Consider the following 20,408-nt stretch of genomic DNA (forward strand, 5'->3'; position numbering starts at 1 on the left):
ATTATATGGGTTTCCCCTCAAATGATAAAAAATATCGGGGATAGCTGTGTTAGTCTGTATCCACAAAAACAACAAGGTGTCCGGTGGCACCTTAAAGACTAACAGATTTATTTGGGCATAAGCTTTTGTGAGTAAAAAACCTCACTTCTTCAGATGCATGGAGTGAAAGTTACAGATGCAGGCATTATATAATGTGTCATGTGTCATTATGTAATGCCTGCATCTGTAACTACTTCTTCCAGTGCTTGCTCATATCCATTCCAGTTAGGTGCACGCGCGCCGCGTGCACGTTCGTTGGAAGATTTTTACCCTAGCAACACTCGGTGGGTCGGCTGGGCACCCCCTGGAGTGGCGTCGCCATGATGCCGGATCTATACCCCTGCCGACCCAACCGCCCCTCAGTTCCTTCTTACCGCCAGTGTCGGTCATTGGTTCAGTGGAGTGTGGTTTCACTGACCACCACCTCCCTAGCTACTCGTAGTTCTCTAGTTATTTTGTTGTGTATATAGTTCAAAGTTATATAGTTATAGTTAATTTTTATTATTCATAGTTAGTGTATAGTTAAGAGGGGTTCGGGGATTAGCCGCTTCCCTGCTCTCGGTGCTGGGGCCCATGCCCGGTTCACCGGGTTTCAAACTGTGCTCGGCCTGTCATAAGCCGATGCTGACAGAAGATCCACACGATTCCTGCCTTAAGTGCCTTGGGGAATCTCACCTGGCAGATAAGTGTCACATTTGCAAGGCTTTTAAACTGAGAACAAAATAGGAGCGGGACTTTCGGCTAAAGCAGCTCCTCATGGAGGTAGCTCTTACCCCTCCACCTTCTGCACTGAGCACTGGTCCATCCGCAGGCAGAAGTACCGCCTCGGCACCGGACCGCGCCGGTACTGCCAAGGCCTCTCGACACCAGCCGTCACCGGCACCGAAGTGGACTCGGCACCGCTCCCTCTCCCCGAGGTCAAGAGAGCCTAAGACTCCTGCTGCTTCCATGCCACCTGCACCGCATCCACAGAGCTCATCTAAGTTGGAGTGCCTGCCACCGACGACGTCGACTCCGGTCCCACAAGAGCCATCGAGTCCGGTGCCTGACAGCTCCCTGGCACGCGCCATGGTTGAGCTTACTATTCCCTCCACGCCGGAGACATTCTCAATGGTGAGGGATCTGATTGCATGACAGAGTCAATGCTGCCTCAACCCCCGGCACCACCGGTGCGGGTAATGCAGTCTATCAGCAAGCCTGCCTTGATAAGGCCATCCTCTGTCGGCACAGCAGAGCGGCACCGTTCATGATCACGGTCCTGCGACACTCCAGGTCCTGTTGGCGCTCCCGCTCCCAACGCCGCTCGCAGTCCCGGTACCGTTCTCCTCCTCAGTACCGGTCGCACTCACGGCACCTGTCGGTATCCCGTTCTCTGGCCTGCTACTCTCGGCACCATTCCAGCTCCCGGCACCGCTCCAGGCACCGTGACTCCTGTAGCTGCTCCCGATGTCGAGCCTCGAGATCTCGGTCGACCTCCCGGCACCGCTCCAGTCGCAGGTCCCAATCTCATTCCCGGTACCGGTACGCCTCCCGGTACCGGTCCCCAGTGTCGAGTAGGGCAAGGTCAGCTAGAGACAGAGACTCTGCCCAGGGCTTTTCAGCACCTCCATGGCCATCCAGACACGCATCGGTGTCGTCCCACGCGGACAGCTCTTATGCTCAGGACTGCGATTCTGATGTGCCCACCAGAGTCTTCCAAGAGACCCATGCCTAGGACCAAGGACCCCATCAGTGGTCTTTCTGGACACCTTGGGCGTACCACCAGGCCCAAGGCGTACCAGTAGTTCCGTCCTGCTCTGTCTCATCAGAGCACCAAATGCCAGAGGTGACGGTTAGCCGTCCCCCTCCGACTGCTGCGGAGGAAGTCCCAGGTTCCTCTGGAGCAGGAGATCGCCCAAGAGCAACAGGCCACTCAGGACCCGCTCGTCGCCAGCATCTCCTCTTCCTCTTCTCCAGATGAGGCGGTGGCAGGAACATCCTCCTCAAACCCTCCTCCAATCGACCTGAGAGCCCATCAGGATCTCCTAAGGAGGGTAGCACTCAATATGAACCTCCAGGTTGAGGAGGTCCCGGAGGTAGAGGACCCAGTAGTGGACATTCTATTGGCGGATGCCCCCACTAGAGTGGCCCTACCGTTTATTCGGACCATCCAGGCGAATACCGATACTATATGGCAGTGTCCAGCCTCTATCCCTCCTGCGGCCAGGGGAGTCAAGCGTAAATATATGGTGCCCTCTAAAGGGTACGGATACTTGTATGTCCATCCTCCTCCCTGCTCACTAGTCATCCAGTCTGTTAATGAGAAGGAACGCCATGGCCAGCAGGCGCCAGCCCCGAAATCGAAGGAGGCTAGGCGAATGGACCCACTCAGCCGCAGGGTGTACTCAGCAGGGGCCCTACAGCTCCTGGTGGCAAATCAACAAGCCTTGCTTAGCCGCTATAATTATAACACCTGGGTGGCGGTGGGTAAGTTTATGGACCTTCTCCCTCAAGACTCCCGCCAAGAGTTCGCTGCCCTCTTGGAGGAAGGGAAAAAGGTGGCCAGAACTTCCCTCCAGGCCTCGTTGGATGCAGCAGACTCAGCAGTCAGGACTCTGGCCTCGGGTGTTGCCATGAGGCGCATCTCATGGCTTCAGGTTTCAAACCTCCCACTGGAGCTGTAGTACACCATTCAGGACTTACCATTTGATGGTAAAGGCCTCTTCTCGGAAAAGACTGACCCCAAGTTGCAAAACCTGAAGGACAACAGGGTCATAATGCGCTCTCTCAGCATGCATACGCCGGTGACCCAACGCAGGCCTCTCCGTCCCCAGCCTCACCGCCCATACTCTGTGCCTACACAAAGACAGGACTTTAGCAGACGGCGCGGCCGAGGTGGTTGCAGACAAACTGTTTCTCCTACTTCCTCCCGGCGTGGTCCCAGTTAACTTCAGATCGCTGGGTCCTACGCACGGTGGCCTATGGGTACCACCTCCAATTTATTTCAACCCCGCCCTCCCACCCTCCAACCCTGTCCCTTTTCAGGGACCCCTCTCACGAGCAATTCCTCTTACAAGAGGTGCAGACGCTCCTCGCCATAGGAGCTATAAAGGAGGTACCGATGGATGAAAGGGGCAAGGGGTTTTACTCCCATTATTTCCTAATCCCCAAGTCGAAGGGAGGTCTCAGACCTATCCTAGACCTACGAGGACTCAACTAATTTATGATAAAGTTGAAGTTCCGTATGGTATCCCTGGGGACAATTATCCCGTCCTTGGATCCTAGAGACTGGTATGGCAGCCTCGATATGAAAGATGTGTACTTTCACATCGCCATCTTTCCTCCGCACAGGAGATACCTCCGCTTTGTAGCCAACCGTCAGCACTTCCTGTTTACGGTCCTGCCGTTTGGCCTTTCTGTAGCCCCAAAGATGTTTACGAAGTGTATGGCCGTAGTCATCGCCTACCTCCGCCGACGTCGGATACACGTTTTTCCGTATCTGGACGATTGGCTCATCCGAGGGGCCTCCGAGACACAAGTCACTCAGCATGTGGGCATCGTCAAGGACCTATTCACGCGTCTAGGCCTGATGATCAATATAGAGAAATCCACTCTGGTTCCCACGCAGAGGTTAGACTTCATAGGAGCTATCCTGGACTCCAGTCTAGCCAGAGCCTGCTTACCACAGCTGCGGTTTCAGGCGATGGCAACAATCATCTGAGGTCTACAGAATTTCCCGACGGCCTCGGCTCGCACTTGTCTTGGTCTCCTGGGTCACATGGCTGCCTGTACGTTGGTAACCAAACACGCCAGGCTCTGCCTCCGTCCTCTCTAAGTTTGGCTGAACTCGGTATACCGCCTGGGGAGGGACCCAATAGACACGAAAGTCACCATTCTCCCAAGCACCCTAGGCTCCCTAGAATGGTGGCTAACTCCCTCCCTGGTGTGTGCAGGGATGCCGTTCCATCCGCCCCAACCCTCAATGTCCCTGACAACCGACGCGTCATCTCTCGGCTGGGGTGCTCACCTCGGTCACCTTCGTACTCAAGACCTTTGGTCTTCTCAGGAGCTGGCATTACACACAAACATCCGAGAACTGAGAGTGGTCCGCCTGGCGTGCCAGGCGTTCCAACAACAGTTGCGAGGTCGTTGTATCTCAGTGTTTACAGACAACACAACAGCCATGTACTGCATAAACAAACAGGGAGGACACGATCCTCCCCCCTTTGTCAGGAGGCCATCCAATTCTGGGACTTTTGCATAGCCCACTCGATAGATCTGGTAGCGTCCTTTTCTCCCAGGCGGATCCACTCAGCAGGTCTTTCCTGTCTCACGAGTGGTCGATCCACCCAGACCTTATGCATCCTGTTTTCCAGAAGAGAGGATTTCCCCACATAGACCTGTTCGCTTCCTGCAAGAACAGAAAATGCCAGATGTTCTGCTCCTTCCAAGATCTCTCCCCGGGATCGATCTCGGACACTTTCCTGATGCCGTGGAAGAGCCAGCTCCTTTATGCCTTCCCACCATTCCCACTGGTTCACAAGGTTCTGCTGAAACTCTGCAGGGACAGAGCGCGCATCATCGTGATCGCTCCACCGTGGCCCAGGCAGCACTGGTACACCATGTTGCTCGACCTGTCGATAGCCAGCCCAATTACCCTGCCACTCCACCCAGACCTCATAACTCAGTACCACAGCAGGCTTCGCCACCCGGACCTGCAGGCTCTTCATCTCATGGCATGGCTGCTGCGTGGCTAAACCAGTCAGAGTTGCTTTGCTCTGAATCAGTACGACAAGTTCTCCTGGGTAGCAGGAAGCCTTCCACCCGGTCAACATACCTGGCCAAGTGGAAGCGTTTCTCCTGCTGGTGCGAAACGCTTAATCTTTCTCCCACTGAGGTCTCTATCCCCTCTATTTTGGACTGCCTCTGGTCTCTCAAACAGCAGGGCCTAACAGTATCATCACTGAGGGTACACTTGGCAGCCATCTCCACCTTCCACCCAGGCGAAGGTGGTCATTCTGTGTTCTCTCATCCTATGGTTTCGAGGTTCCTCAAGGGCTTGGAGCACTTATACCCTCAAGTATGCCGCCCAGCCCCGACCTGGGACCTCAACCTGGTTTTAACCAGACTTACGTCTCCTCCATTCGAGCCGTTAGCAACCTGCTCGCTACTATACCTGTCTTGGAAGACAGCTTTCCTCGTAGCCATTACATTGGCCAGATGAGTCTCCGAGCTTAGGGCTCTTACGGTGGATCCACCGTACACTGTGTTCCACAAAGACAAGGTGCAGTTGCGACCACACCCGGCTTTCCTCCCTAAGGTGGTTTCGGCCTTTCATGTTAACCAGGACATCTTTCTCCCAGTCTTCTTCCCGAAGCCACACTCAACGCGACAGGAACAACAATTGCACTCCCTGGATGTCCGTAGAGTGCTCATGTTTTATATTGAGCGGACAAAACCGTTTCGTAAAATGCCCCAACTCTTTGTCGCGGTAGCAGACCAAATGAAAGGCCTGCCTGTTTCCTCTCAGAGGATCTCATCTTGGGTGACGGCGTGCATACGCACTTATGATTTGGCTCATATTTCTCCAAGCCACATCACCGCGCATTCTACCAGGACTCAAGCTTCATCTGCCGCCTTCCTGGCTCATGTACCTATCCAGGAGATATGTCACGCAGCTACCTGGCCCTTGGTCCACATCTTTGCTTCGTATTATGCTCTGGTTCAACAGTCAAGAGATGATGCAGCCTTTGGCTCAGCAGTTCTTCTTCGAGTGATTGCTCATATCCATTCCAGTTAGGTGTACACGCACCGCGTGCACGTTCATCGGAAGACTTTTTACCCTAGCAACACTCGGCGGGTCGGCTGGGCGCCCCTGGAGTGACGCCACTATGGCACCAGATATATACCCCAGCCGACCCAGCCACCTCTCAGTTCCTTCTTACTGCCCGTGTCGGTCATTGGAACAGTGGAGCTGACCTCCACTTCCCTAGCTACTCATAGTTTCTCATTATTGTGTATATAGTTATAATCCTTGATAGAGAGAGAGAGAGAGAGTCATACTTACATTACTTCTTTATAGCATAGTTAATTTAGTAATAGTTAAGAGGGGTTTGGGGATTAGCCCCTTCCCGGTGCCAGGGCCCATGCCCGGCTCACTGGGTTTCAAACCGTGCTCGGCCTGCCACAAGCCGATGCCAACAGGCGATCCGCATGACTCCTGTTTGAAGTGCCTCGGGGAATCACACCTGACAGCTAAGTGCCCCATTTGCAAGGCTTTCAAGCCACGAATAAAAAAGGAGCGGGACATCAGACTTAAACAGCTCCTCATGGAGGCGGCTCTCACCCCTCCACCCTTGGCGTACGGAGCATTGGTCAGTCGGTGAGCAGAAGTGCCTCCTTGGCACGGGACTGCACCAGTACGGCCAAAACCTCTCGGCACTGGACGTCGCCGGCACCGAAATCGGCTCCACTCCACTCCCTCTCCCTGAAGTTGAGAAAGGCCAAGACTCCTGCTGCTACAACGGCGCCTGCACCAAAGCCAGAGAGTGCACCTAAGTTGGATCACCGCGACGCCGACGCTGCGGCGCCGACTAGGTCGGCACCGTCAATTCCGGTCCCACAAGGGCTGTCGAGTCCGGCGCCTGTTAGCTCCCCGGCACGTGGCGCAGTAGAGCTCACCATACCGTCCACGCCAGAGACATTCTCAGCGGCGAGGGACCTGATCACGTTGACAGACTTGGCACTGCCTCTACCCCCAGCAGCTCCGGTGCGGGTAATACAATCCATAGGCAAACCAACCTTGATAAGACCACCATCTGTCAGCACAGCAGACTGGCATCGCTCACGATCGCGGTCCCGCAGACGCACCAGGTCCAGCAGCGCTCCTGCTCCCGACGCCGCTCGCAGTCCCGGCATCGCTCCTCTCCACGGTACCGGTCAGACTCACGGCACCGGTTGGTATCCCGTTCACCGGCTCACTGCTCACGGCATCGCTCCAGCTCTTGGCACCGCTCCAGGCACTGTGCCTCCCGAAGCCATTCATGACACCGAGCTTCGAGATCTCGGTTGACCTCCTGGCACCGACCTGGTCACAGGTCCCAATCTTGCTCCCGGTACCGATATGCTTCCCGGCACCGGTCTCCAATACGTAGTGGAGCGAGGTCCGCTGGAACATCTGCCTAAGGCTTCGCTCCTCCATGGCCATCCAGACACACTTCGGTGTCATCCCACGCGGACAGCTACTATGCCCAAGACCGCGATTCGGATGTGCCCGCTGGAGTTTTCCAGGAAGCCCAGTCTCAGGACCCAGGCCCTCACCAGTGGTCCTTTTGGACACCTTGGGTGTACCACCAGGCCCAAGGTGCTCCGTTAGTTCCGGCCAGCTGTGCTCCATCAGAGCACCGAGCACCAGAGGCCACAGTTAGCCGTCGTCCTCCACCTGGGATGGAAGAAGCATTAGTCCACCCACCGGTCTCCCCGGTACCGCTGGAGCAGGAACTGGTGCAAGAGCAAGAGGCCATACAGGACCCGCTCGTCCCCGGCATTTCCTCTTCTTCCTCTCCAGATGAGGCGGTGGCAGGAACTTCCTCCTCGGGGCTGCCTGCAACAGACCTAAGAGCCCATCAGGACATCCTCAGAAGGATAGCGCTCAACATGAACCTCCAGGTGGAGGAGGTCCCGGAGGTGGAGTACCCTGAAGTGAGCATCCTGTCGGCGGATACCCCCATCAGAGTGGCTTTGCTCTTCATCAGGACCATCCAGGCCAATGCCAACACCTTATGGCAGTCCCCAGCCTCCATCCCCCCTACGGCAAATGGGGTCAAGCGTAAATACATGGTACCCTCTAGGGGGTATGAGTATCTATATGTCCACCCTCCTCCCTGCTGGCTAGTTGTCCAATCAGTCAACAAGAGGGAGTGCCATAGCCAACAGGCGCCAGCCCCAAAGTCAACGGAGGCTATGCGAATGGACCTACTCGGCCGCAAGGTGTATTCGGCAGGCGCCCTACAGCTCCGGGTGGCAAATCAGCAGGCTCTACTGAGCCGATATAACTACAACACCTGGGAGGAGGTGGGTAGATTCACAGAACTACTCCCCCCAGACTCCCGCCAGGAATTCGCTGCTTTCTTAGAGGAAGGGAGAAAGGTGGCTAGAACCTCCCTCCAGGCTTCGCTTGATGCGGCCGACTCGGCAGCCAGAACTCTGGCCTCCGGTATCACCATGAGACTCATCTCATGGCTACAGGTTTCCAACCTCCCGCCAGAGCTACAATACACCATCCAGGACTTACCCTTTGATGGTAAGGATCTGTTCTCGGATAAGACTGACCCCAGGCTACAAAGCTTGAAAGACAATAGAGTCAGCATGCGTTCTTTGGGCATGCATACACCCGTTACCCAACGCAGACCTTCCGTCCCCAAACTCACCTCCCATACTTTGTGCCCAGACACAGGCAAGACTTTGGCAGATGGTGTGAGTGGGATGGGCATAGACACCAGTCAGGACCCCAAGGGGGCCAAAACCACGGTCCCTCAAAACCACCAGCTGGACCAAAGTCCGCCTTTTGAAGGTACGCCCGAGGACGGCGTACCAGTTTCAGGCCAGGATCCCTTTCCTCCTTTCTCGAACCGCCTCTCCTACTTCCTCCCGGCTTGGTCCCAATTGACCTCAGACCTCTGGATCCTATGCATGGTGAAACAAGGATACCACCTCCAGTTTGTTTCAACCCCGCGTTCCCACCCTCCAACCCACTCCCTCTTCAGGGACTCCTCTCACGAGCAATTCCTCCTATAAGAGGTGCAGACGCTCCTCGCCATAGGAGCGATAGAGGAGGTACGAAAAGACGAAAAGGGCAAGGGGTTTTACTCCCGTTACTTTCTGATCCCCAAGTCGAAAGGAGGCCTCAGGCCCATCCTAGACCTGCGAGGCCTCAACAAGTTCATGATAAAGTTGAAGTTCCGCATGGTCTCCCTGGTGACCATTATACCGTCCTTGGATCCTGGAGACTGGTATGCTGCCCTCGATATGAAGGACGCGTACTTTCATATCGCCATTTTTCCTCCACACAGGAGTTATCTTTGCTTTGTAGCCAACTGTCAGCATTTTCAGTTACAGTCCTTCCCTTTGGGCTCTCCATGGGTGCCACGGGTAAAAACCAAGGGTGTTTACGAAGTGTATGGCCGTAGTCGCCACACACCTCCGCCGACGTCGGATACACGTATTCCCGTATCTGGACGACTGGCTCATCAGAGGGACTTCGGAGACACAAGTCACACAACATGTAGGCATTGTCACAGACCTATTCAGACACTTAGGCCTGATGATCAATACGGAGAAATCCACACTTCCCCACACAAAGGCTAAACTTCACAGAAGCTACCCTGGGCTCCAATCTAGCCAAGACCTACTTACCTCAGCCGCGGTTCCAGGCAATGGCAACAATCATCCAAGGTCTACAGAACTTCCTGACGACCTTGGCTCACACCTGTCTCGGTCTCCTAGGTCACATGACTGCCTGCACATATGTGACCAAATATGCCAGGCTCCGCCTTCGCCCTCTCCAAACGGCTCAATTCAGTATACCGTCCACGCAGGGACCCAATAGACACAATAGTCACCATTCCCCTGAGCACTCTACGCTCCCTAGACTGGCGGCTAACCCCCACCCTGGTATGTGCAGGCCTACCGCTCCTTCCGCCCCAACCCTCACTGTCCCTGATGACAGACACGTCATCTCTCAGCTGGGGGTCTCACTTCGGATGCCTTCGTACTCAAGGCCTCTGGTTATCGCAGGAACTGGCGCTTCACATAAATGTCTGACAGCTGAGAGCGGTCTGCCTGGCATGCCAGACGTTCCAGCAGCATCTACACGACCGTTGTGTCTCAGTGTTTACAGACAACAAAACAGCCATGTATTATATAAACAAACAGGGAGGGACTCGATCTTCCCCCCTCTGTCACGAGACCATCCAACTCTGGGACTTCTGCATAACCCACTCGATAGACCTGATAGCGTCCTTTCTCCCAGGGGTTCGGAACACTCTGGCGGATCAACTGAGCAGATCCTTCCTGTGTCACGAATGGTCGATAAGGCCAGACGTTGTTCATTCGGTCTTCCAGAAGTGGGGCTTTCCCCACATAGACCTATTCGCCTCCCACACGAACAGGAAATGCCAAACGTTCTGCTCCTTCCGGGGTCTTTCACCGGGATCGATCTCGGACGCATTCCTAATGTCGTGGAAGCACCGATTGCTCTATGCCTTCCCACCATTGCCGCTGGTCCACAAGGTCCTGATAAAGCTCCTCAGGGACAGAGTGCACCTAATCATGATCGCGCCAGCATGGCCCAGACAGCACTGATACACCACACTGCTCAACCTGTCCATAGCCAGTCCAATTACCCTGCCACTCCACCCAGACCTCATAACGCAGGACCACGGCAGTCTCCGCCACCCGGACCTGTAGGCCCTTCACCTCACGGCGTGGCTACTGCATGGATAAACAGGTCGAAGTTACGCTGCTCCACTCCGGTACAACATATACTCCTGAGTAGCAGAAATCTTCCACTCGGTCAACATATCTGGCCAAGTGGAAACGTTTCTCCTGCTGGTGCGAAACGCAGAATGCTACTCCCTCTGAAGTCTCGATCCCCACCCTCTTGGACTACCTCTAGTTGTTTAAGCAGCAGGGCCTGGCGGTATCTTCTTTGAGGGTGCACTTGGCGGCCATCTCCACATTCCACCCAGGAGAGAGTGGCCACTCCGTGTTTTCTCACCCTATAGTTACTAGATTTCTCAAGGGCCTGGAGCGCCTCTACCCCCAAGTACGCCAGCCTGCCCCTACCTGGTACCTCAGCCTAGTCCTAAGTAGACTTATGCTGCCACCATTCGAGCCGTTGGCAACTTGCTCGCTGCTATACCTGTCCTGGAAGACAGTTTTTTCCTATGGGCCATTACATCGGCGAGACGAGTCTCCGAGCTTCGAGCGCTTACGGTGGACCCACCGTATACTGTCTTTCTTTCACAAGGATACGGTACAGTTGCGACCATATCCGGCAGTTTCTCCCTAAAGTGGTATCGGCCTTCCGTACCAATCAGGACATCTTCCTTCCGGTCTTCTTCCCGAAGCCTCATTCATCCCGACAGGAACAGCAGTTACACTCCTTAGATGTCCATAGGGCGCTCGCTTTCTATATCGATCAGACGAAGCCCTTCCGTAAATCGCCCCAACTCTTCGTAGCAGTGGCTGACTGGATGAAGGGCCTACCTGTCTCCTCCCAGAGGATATCCTCTTGGGTGGCGGCGTGCAGCCGCATGTGCTATGACTTGGCTCATGTTCCCTCGGGCCATCTCACCGCACATTCTACCAGAGCTCAGGCTTCATCAGCCGCCTTCCTGGCCCATGTGCCAATCCAGGAAATATGTTGTGCAGCTACCTGGCCATCGGTCCACACCTTTGCTTCGCACTATGCTCTGGTCCAACAGTCTAGAGTGATGCAGCCTTTGGCTCAGCGGTTCTGCACTCTGCCACATCTCACTCCGACCCCACCGCCTAGGTAAGGCTTGGGAATCACCTAACTGGAATGGATATGAGCAATTACTCGAAGAAGAAAAGACGGTTACTCACCTTTGTAACTATTGTTCTTCGAGATGTGTTGCTCATATCCATTCCAAACCCACCCTCCTTCCTCACTGTCGGAGTAGCCGGCAAGAAGGAACTGAGAGGTGGCTGGGTCGGCAGGGGTATATATCCGGTGCCATAGAGGCACCACTCCAGGGAGCGCCCAGCCGACCCGCCGAATGTTGCTAGGGTAAAAAGTCTTCCGACAAACGTGCACGCAGCGCGCGCACACCTAACTGGAATGGATATGAGCAACACATCTCGAAGAACAACAGTTACAAAGGTGAGTAACCATCTTTTTTGTATTCTCACTCAGACCCCACAGCCTAGGTAAGGCTTGGGAATCACCTAACTGGAATGGATATGAGCAAACACTTGAAGAAAAGACAGTTACTCACCTTTATAACTGTTGTTCTTCGAGATGTGTTGCTCATATCCATTCCAAACCCGCCCTCCTTCCCCACTGTTGGAGTAGCTGGCAAGAAGGAACTGAGGAGCGGTTGGCTCAGCAGGGGTATATATCTGGTGCCATGGCGGCGCCATTCCAGGGGGCACTCAGCCGACCCACCGAGTGTTGCTAGGGTAAAACTCTTCCGACGAACATGCACGTGGCACGCGCACACCTAACTGGCATGGATATGAGCAACACATCTTGAAGAATAACAGTTACAAAGATGAGTAACCGTCTTTTTCATTCCATGCATCTGAAGAAGTGAGGTTTTTTATCCATGAAAGCTTATGCCCAAGTAAATCTGTTAGTCTTTAAGGTGCCACCATACTCAAATGATAAAGTGCAGCCTAATTCACCTTGCTGCCCAACACCCTGTCAGAAGATCAGTGCAACCAGAGCTAGTGCCATCACATGCTAGCTCTTTCCACGTTTCCAGATAAGCCCCCAGCAAAAGGGGAAAGGAAGAAAGAGCACTGAAGTCATGTCTGGAGACCATGTTCCTGGTCCTTTATGCAGTAGACATAGTTGGAGCTTTGCTCTGCCTTGACTACAGCCCTTAACCTTTTACTTTGAATGAAATGATTGTGTCTCTTTTCTTTTCCTTTCAGGCCTGATGGTATAATGTACATTAATTAAATAAAAGAACAGGAGTACTTGTAGCACCTTAGAGACTAACAAATTTATTTCAGCATAAGCTTTCGTGGGCTACAGCTCACTTCTTCAGATGCATAGAATGGAACACACAGACAGAAGATATTTATACATACAGAGAATATGAAAAAGTGAAAGTATGCATACCAACTGGAAGAGTCCAATCAATTGAGATGAGCTATCATCAGCTCCTGCTTACATGTTAGTCTGGATCTGTAAAAGCAGCAAAGAGTCCTGTGGCACTTCATAGACTAACAGATGTATTGGAGCATGCGCTTTCGTGGGTGAATACCTACTTCGTCGACATGCATCTGACGAAGTGGGTATTCACCCACGAAAGCTTATGCTCCAATATGTCTGTTAGTCTGTAAGGTGCCACCGGACTCTTTGCAGTTGTTGGTTTGTTTTCTAAGTAATCATTATTTCCCACTTTTAGTACAAAAAATAGGAGTTGTGCTTGTGCTATAAGAGATTTGAATATCATAGTTGCTATCTCAGATGTGACTTTTGCAAAACTAATCTCACTTGCCAAATAGCTTTAAAATGGTGGTGGAGACTAGAGAAGAACCTTCATTACTGCTGAGGGAATTAAAATTCTCACAGAATGTTCTCTCACCTGGTCTTTTATGTTGCTTCCACCCTGTTTTCTATTGAATTCTTGTACTTCCCATGGTTTCACTTGGCAGCTCTCAAGCACCAGCCTTTTGCCACAACATCCAATCACTTACACGTCAAACAAACCAATCTCAGTCTCAAGTGTCATTAATAGAAGTATAACTTTAGCCAATCATCCCTTCCCCATAATAACTAGTCTGCAAAAATACTGAAATAAGGCAACTATTAGACAACAGTAGCATATATACATTAGGAGGAATAACTAAGAATTCCTCTTTGAAATTAGAGGCACTACAGCTACTTTCCCAAATGGTGAAATTTTACCTTCCAAATCACTTTATACCACGTGTATGGAAAGCTGAACATGTAAAGTCAATTGGTCCAGCAGAAAGAGTTTACTGCTGAGGAAAAAAAGCGTCTCCTAGTTTTCTGTTCCAGATACAAAGAACCAGCTATATGGCACAGTGCCTTGGCTTATTGAATTCCACTCTTTTTTCGTCAGTTCAGACAAATGATCAGGAAGACTGAAAACCTAGCAAAAATTGTTCTGATTAGTTGTAACTACTGAGACCCTCATTCTTCAAACTGGAGGGGTCAGTTAGCAAGCCTATTCCCTAGGACATGCCATAGCAGGACCAAATCTTTCAAATACATTATATCAGGCTTCAGCTTGCTGCTTGGAGCCTGAGAGGATAAATCCTCATGTATTCCCCATGGATTATTACTATTCCGGCATAAACCAGAAAAGATTCTGATAAAGCTTCATTTGGTCTGAATATTTTTTCTTTGGTCTTAATCTAACAAAGTGGACCCTCTTCAAGCCCAGCTCATCACTATTTTGGATATATTATTGGAGGGCTACTACAGATACCTTGGTTGCAGCTCATCAAGTTCAGTTATCTACACAATGGGCCTTGAGTTGTGCTGTTTTACAGGATAATTTATCATCTGTCTCCTCATCATCTCTTTTCTTTAAGCCACTCAGGGTATGCCTACAGTGTCAGTGCAGGGCTAGTAAAACTCGAGTAGCAGATCTTGGATTTGTTAATGAAACACTGGATCATCTATACTCTTTGTAATCCTACCTTGGGCTCCAGTGTCTATACTGCATTTTGCAGGCCTGAGTCCAACCACCCATATCCCTGACACTAGCAAAATGTTGCCTTGCCTGTGAATTGGCCAGCTAATAGTCTACATCTGCAAAACCCGAGTATCCCTCTCTTGTAGCCCTTTCTTCTCTGTGTTTTCTCACTTGTGCATAGCTTGGTTTCATGACTCTGACAATGGAAGTTACTCTAGATTGTGTATCAAACATCTGTATGTTCATTGTTGGCTCCATTAGGGGCAGGAAGAAATTTGTACACACAGCCTTCATTCTGCCATGGGCACAAAACAGCCTGGTATTTGCTCCAAATGAAAACTTTGAGAATTAATATATAGGTGATATATAGTTCTGTTTCTGAATTCCCTTTGATTTATGACATTCAATTTCTTGGTTTTCAGACAAAGTGGACTCAGAATTACTGCAGGGTTACAGCAGGTACCTGCCGCATGATATTGTCATCATGACTGTAAGACTAGGCATGCTATTTGCTGTGATTTTGACAGTGCCTCTAATCCATTTCCCTGTAAGTACTCTTAAAAGTTTTGATGCTGGCACAGCAGTTCCATAGTATGGTAATGCTAATTGTTTGCAGATTGCAATATTAGTCACATCTAGCTTTGTGTATCTTACTAATTTATCAAGTGATTGATCAAAGACCTCATACTTGCATATGTTCCATGAAAACTCCACAATAACTAACTACTAAGCTAATTTATGCTTTTTGAGACTGAGCTTAGATTTAAACTAACCCACAGCATTGTTTTTAATTTAGAAAATAAAGTACCAGTATTTCTAAAGTTTATTTGGTTTGATTTTTCTTAAATTCTGTTTTCCAAAGACTGTATGGAGAGGAAAATTGAAGTCAGCAAATAATACTCTGCTGCTAGTGATTTAACAGAAGTTTAATGTAGCTTTGTCTTCACGTAGTATAGCATTTACTTATGTGTTAGAGCAGTATTTATCATGTGGTTCTAAAATTTAGGGGACAATTCTGTCAGTTTGTAGGGGATTTATGTTCAGAACTTCATTTAGGTTTCGGGATAATGATACGCCTCTGTGGATGAATATAACCATTAGCAAATATTCACATCAAAGTATATCCAACTACTACAATTGATATGCTCTTCATAAGGAGCTAGTTACATATATTAATGATTTGTGTGTGCACACAATTTTGCAATAATTAAATATGTTTTGTTCTTTAAAGGCTGTAAAGTGTATGTCATATCTTCTATGACATTTATATGTGAACACCTTTTTTTGGTTTTTGTTGAACTACGTCAATACATGTTTTCCTCTAAAACAGTCTTTTCCGAGTAAAACCTGAGATGTACTTTATCAAAATGGAAATTACAATAAGGCTTTTAGAATAAAGTTTTGTGCCTGCTTGATTTTCTCCCCCTTTTCGTTATATAGGCAAGGAAGGCTGTAATGATGATATTTTTGTCTCATCTTCCTACTTCATGGATTTGCCATATCCTTGTCACTTTAGCACTCAATGCAGTCATTGTTTTGCTTGCATTGTATGTGCCCGACATTAGAAATGTATTTGGATTAGTTGGTAAGTTTTATTTTTTTGTTCTTGTTTGGGTTTTTTGTGTTTGTTTTGTTCTTTTGGGGATTATGGGGTTCTATTCTTAAAAGATCACACAATATATCTGCTTATATCCCTGTACCAGTCTTACTACAACTAACATTTTTCTTATTATCTTCTAAAGGTTCTACCACATCTACATGTTTGCTCTTTGTGTATCCTGGACTGTTTTATCTTAAACTTAGCAGAGAGGACTTTATATCACGACAGAAGCTTGGGGTATGCTATTTTTCCATGTGTTTTTATTGTATGCAAGGATTCTGATGTTAGATACATTTTATTACACTACAGAATATGTTTTGCCTTTTGCACTGCACCCATTTTTAGCAGCCTGAAGTCTGCAATAGTAGTGGAGTTTGTCTTCTGCTAAGTTCTTTTTCCGTTCTCTGAGCTTATTGAAACTAATGTAGTCCACTTCTTTCATGAGCCTAAGCAGTGTAATATTGATCTGAATCCAAATTTCCCCAAAGTCCAGATCTGGAGCTTTAGATCAGATCCATCTGTTTTTAAACATGGTTCTGATATAGTTTGGCCTTGTCCATGTTGTCCAGCCAACCCATGTTTGTGTGGAACACTGTTTATATGCTGTTCCCTAATAAGCCTTCCTTGGCACAAGTCCCTTTTCCCCCTAGCATTTCCATGGTTGATGCAACAGCTACAGCACTGCCAGTGGTAACCATTGAGGGAGTTCTAATGCAAACAATATGCTACTGCCTGTGACCATGGTCACTGTCATTTTAACCACCATATCAACTGAGAAAAGTTAGGGCACAGTGGTTAAAATGCCAGCAGACCGTCTACACTGATGTTTCCACCATTTTTATCTCCCCTCCCCCTCTCCTCCATAGGGTTGCACTAGGACTAGCAATTATGGGAAATCTAAGTGAACAGGCTAGTATTAACACCCACGTACAGTTTAAAGTCATGAGTATTTGGGCTGTGTGAGTAGCTTGCGTAGATACAGCATGATAACATCAGCAGAGCTGGCTACAAATCGGTAATCTGCTTACTGTTATAACAATTTTAATGCTGTTGAAAATAGAACGCTGTTTCTAAACATGGTTTCCAGAGGTCTGTCTCTGTCCACCCTGGCTGCTCTAGCAGTGTTTGGAATGTGTTTAACTAGAACTGTCTTTTAAGTAGAGTTTAAATTCTGTTTCTTAACTTGCTTTGAGCCCCTCTGTGCATCGGATCAAATGGAATTAATTCCTTTCCAGGAATTTTGTTAAACATGCAAAGTTCATCTACACAGTTCCCAGGTGGATAGTGTGGACACACTAAACCAGTTTTGAAAGGGAATTCTTGGTGAAATCATTCCCAAAGCAGGCTTAGCTTAGTGTTCATATAGATGAATATCTTTCTGAATATATTTAATTTGGGTTGGAAAGAGCAGCTGTGTTTAAATACTTGGTTATTTTAAACATAACAGATGATTTAAAAATATGCTGTTGCGGCCTGTCAGTGCATTAGAGGTAGAATTTCTTTTTCATAGTCAGGGTCTTAACAGCAATTCTCAGAAGTATAAATTGAATTCTGCTGTTCAACATTCACTGCTTGTTCTTCTGTCTTCACAGGCTTGTGCATTGTTTATTTTTGGCATACTTGTTGGTCTCTTAAGTTTAGCCTTAATCATTTTCAATTGGATTAACCAATAAAATCCCTTCCATTGCTTCTTGAGCTGGACTTGACAAAGACAATGCGAGCAAAGACTTTCAGCAACATATTGCAAATTCTCAACTGAATGCTGGACGTCTTCAAGAAGAAACCCTTCAGGAGCTGTGTATGAAACAAGTAACATTTTGTTTGTTTACACTCGTGTCTGTTTCTTTGACTGGTTTACTTCTTGCACAATTAAATTCTTCCATTCTACAAATATATTAGTCTTAAAATGACTTAACATAACCCAGATGAAGAGGTCACTTTATGAGAGGACATTATATAGTGTGCTTACAATGCAAAAATATTTTGTTTAAGGCTTTCAGATTTTAAAGAGTCAGAGGTCTGCATCTGAACTGGCCCTAGCACCCAGAGCTGAAAGGGGCTTATTTCCTGTTTTCTTGCTTGGATTCAGCTGATTTCCCATGAGATGGACAGATTTTACAAAGATTGCCATTCATAATACTGGAAGTCTCACAACAGCAGTTATAAAAGGATTTGCATCACTTTCATTAAAATAGCTTGCAAAATTTTACCACCCTCGTATTGAAATCTTGAAACTGATTGGTCTCCACAGTTACGCTACCCAATAGAAAGATTTCCCCCCCACAGCATGTTCCTCTGTTTGAAATTGCACTTTAAGTTATGTATAGTTTATACATCAGTGTATTGAGGCCTTCTTGGAGTGAGTCTGTCAAACTCTGTGCCCTTCTAGGATATTTGATGTGTATTTTGGAAGCACTAGCAATCTTTTTTGCACCTAAGATCTTCCAGCATTTCCATTCCAAATGTATTCAAAGCATTTAGAGGCCTGATTTTGTTTTTTTTAAGCCCCCTAACTCTCACAGGTGTAATTCGGATAGCTTCCACTAGAGATACTCTCATAAGTATTACAGCAGGAAGGAACCATTATGATCATCTAGCCTGATTTGCATAAAACAGGCCATAAAACTTCATTCAGTGATTCTGGCTTCTAGCTCAATAATTTATGGTTGAACTGGATTCTGTCTAAATTTTACACTGGTGTAAATTAGAGAAGAATCAGACTCCAAGAGTGAAATCCTGGCGCTACTGAAGTTAATGGGACTTTTGTCATATAGGACCAGAGTTTCACCCCACTAAACTCTTGCGTATCCCCTTATGCACTCTTTATGCTTAAAATGAAATCTGAATGCCATTTTCAGCACCAGTTGGACTTCCTCTGAGGTCTAATCCACACAATGCTGAAAATGGTGTTGGCAGCCCAGAGCCAACATTGCTCATACCAGAGGAGCTGAAACAGTGATAGGAATGATGGTCAATTTTTAAAAATGTCTTCGTTGTAGGGAATATCCTTTAAAATGAAAACGCTCTAATCTATAGATTTTTATCTTCTAAGGAAGTTAAGACTCCACAGAAATGAGACCTACATCAAGTTAAGTAATTAGACCTCAGACTGGAGCAGCAAGATTTAGAGGCTTGGAAACTTCATTATTTCCAGATGTGATATTTCTTTTAATTTGATTTACTGCTTACTTTTACATCTGAAATGTAGAATAAGATACAGAATTGAAATGCTCTAAAGTAACATTTATGCAATTGAGCTGTATTTTGCAACTTTAATTCAAAGTAAACTCAGCTGACACAATTTTCAGTTGTGCAGTTTTGGGAAGTCAGATGCAAAGATAGCTCTGATCACCAGCTCTAGTCTGGGGCCAACAGAGGGCCAAACAGGACTGCTTCAACTTCCAACCACAAGAATGGGTACAGACCATTCTGCCAGCCCAGGATTCCTCCACGCCAAAGAGAATTCCCAGCTGCCCTTTGAGTCTACTATAGAGACAGACCAATGTGCTGCTTTGATGAAGCAAAGTGAACCGATCAGGGCCCAGGATCTGACCTTGGGAGTTTCTGTAGCATATTTCTCTTGTCTTCGTGAATGAACATAATATACCTCAAGTATCAGATGGGTAGCCATGTTAGTCTGGATCTGTAAAAGAAGCAAAGAATCCTGTGGCACCTTATAGACTAACCAACGTTTTGGAGCATGAGCTTTCACGGGTGAATACACGAATGCATCCGACGAAGTGGGTATTCACCCGTGAAAGCTCATGCTCCAAAACATATGTTAGTCTATAAGGTGCCACAGGATTCTTTGCTGCTTATAATATACCTCATGACACTTTACAGTGTAGCCTTGAGCTGAACAAAATTGTTGGGGAAAGTCTGGGTACCTCTGAACATAAGAAGTTTCCTGCCTCCTTTGATCAAGGGATTGGCAGTGTGGATTACTGTGGAAGCCTAGAACAAACAAACATAAAGGAGGCTGTCTATCCTGCCTTTGATCCGTCTTGCAATTATTCCCATATTTTACTCCTGATAAACAAATATCACTATCTTTTCTTCCCATGGTATGTCTTAATTTCCCCCTTCTACTAAATGTTCAGCTGCTCAGATATTTCAATGAGCAGTGTAAAATCCTAAATCTTGGATAGCTGTTACCCAGCCATCTTGGGTAAATGTGACAGTGGGGACAGCTGTGAATCAACTACTTTTTTCATATGTGGCCTGATCCAAAGACCATTTGAAGTCAATGAGCATCTTTCTGTTCATTTTAATGAAAGTTGAATCACTCTCAATGTTTACTTGTAGCTTTTTTGCAAGGACTCTAATAATCTGCAAGAATATTAATCAAAATCAGGGTAATTTCTGTGGGG

General features: G+C 48.3%; 1 protein-coding gene across 6 annotated transcripts in view; it reads left to right on the plus strand.

Annotated features, from left to right (window-relative positions):
- SLC38A6 (solute carrier family 38 member 6) overlaps window positions 1–17,866 on the plus strand; it is a 64,819-nt gene extending 46,953 nt beyond the window's left edge. For 3 of the 6 annotated variants that reach the window (XM_030558523.1, XM_030558519.1, XM_030558524.1), the window contains 4 exons: window positions 14,861–14,985; window positions 15,879–16,023; window positions 16,181–16,275; window positions 17,631–17,866. In XM_030558523.1, the coding sequence (XP_030414383.1) occupies window positions 14,861–14,985; window positions 15,879–16,023; window positions 16,181–16,275; window positions 17,631–17,711 (446 nt within the window). In that variant the 3' untranslated portion in view covers window positions 17,712–17,866. Of the gene's footprint in view, window positions 1–14,860; window positions 15,859–15,878; window positions 16,024–16,180; window positions 16,276–17,630 lie in introns of those variants that run through there. The other 3 variants (XM_030558521.1, XM_030558520.1, XM_030558525.1) reach the window with 3 other exon arrangements.
- Window positions 17,867–20,408: the final 2,542 nt, after the last annotated feature.

This window comes from Gopherus evgoodei, chromosome 4 (assembly GCF_007399415.2).
Source record: "Gopherus evgoodei ecotype Sinaloan lineage chromosome 4, rGopEvg1_v1.p, whole genome shotgun sequence".
Taxonomy (NCBI): Eukaryota; Metazoa; Chordata; order Testudines; family Testudinidae; genus Gopherus; species Gopherus evgoodei.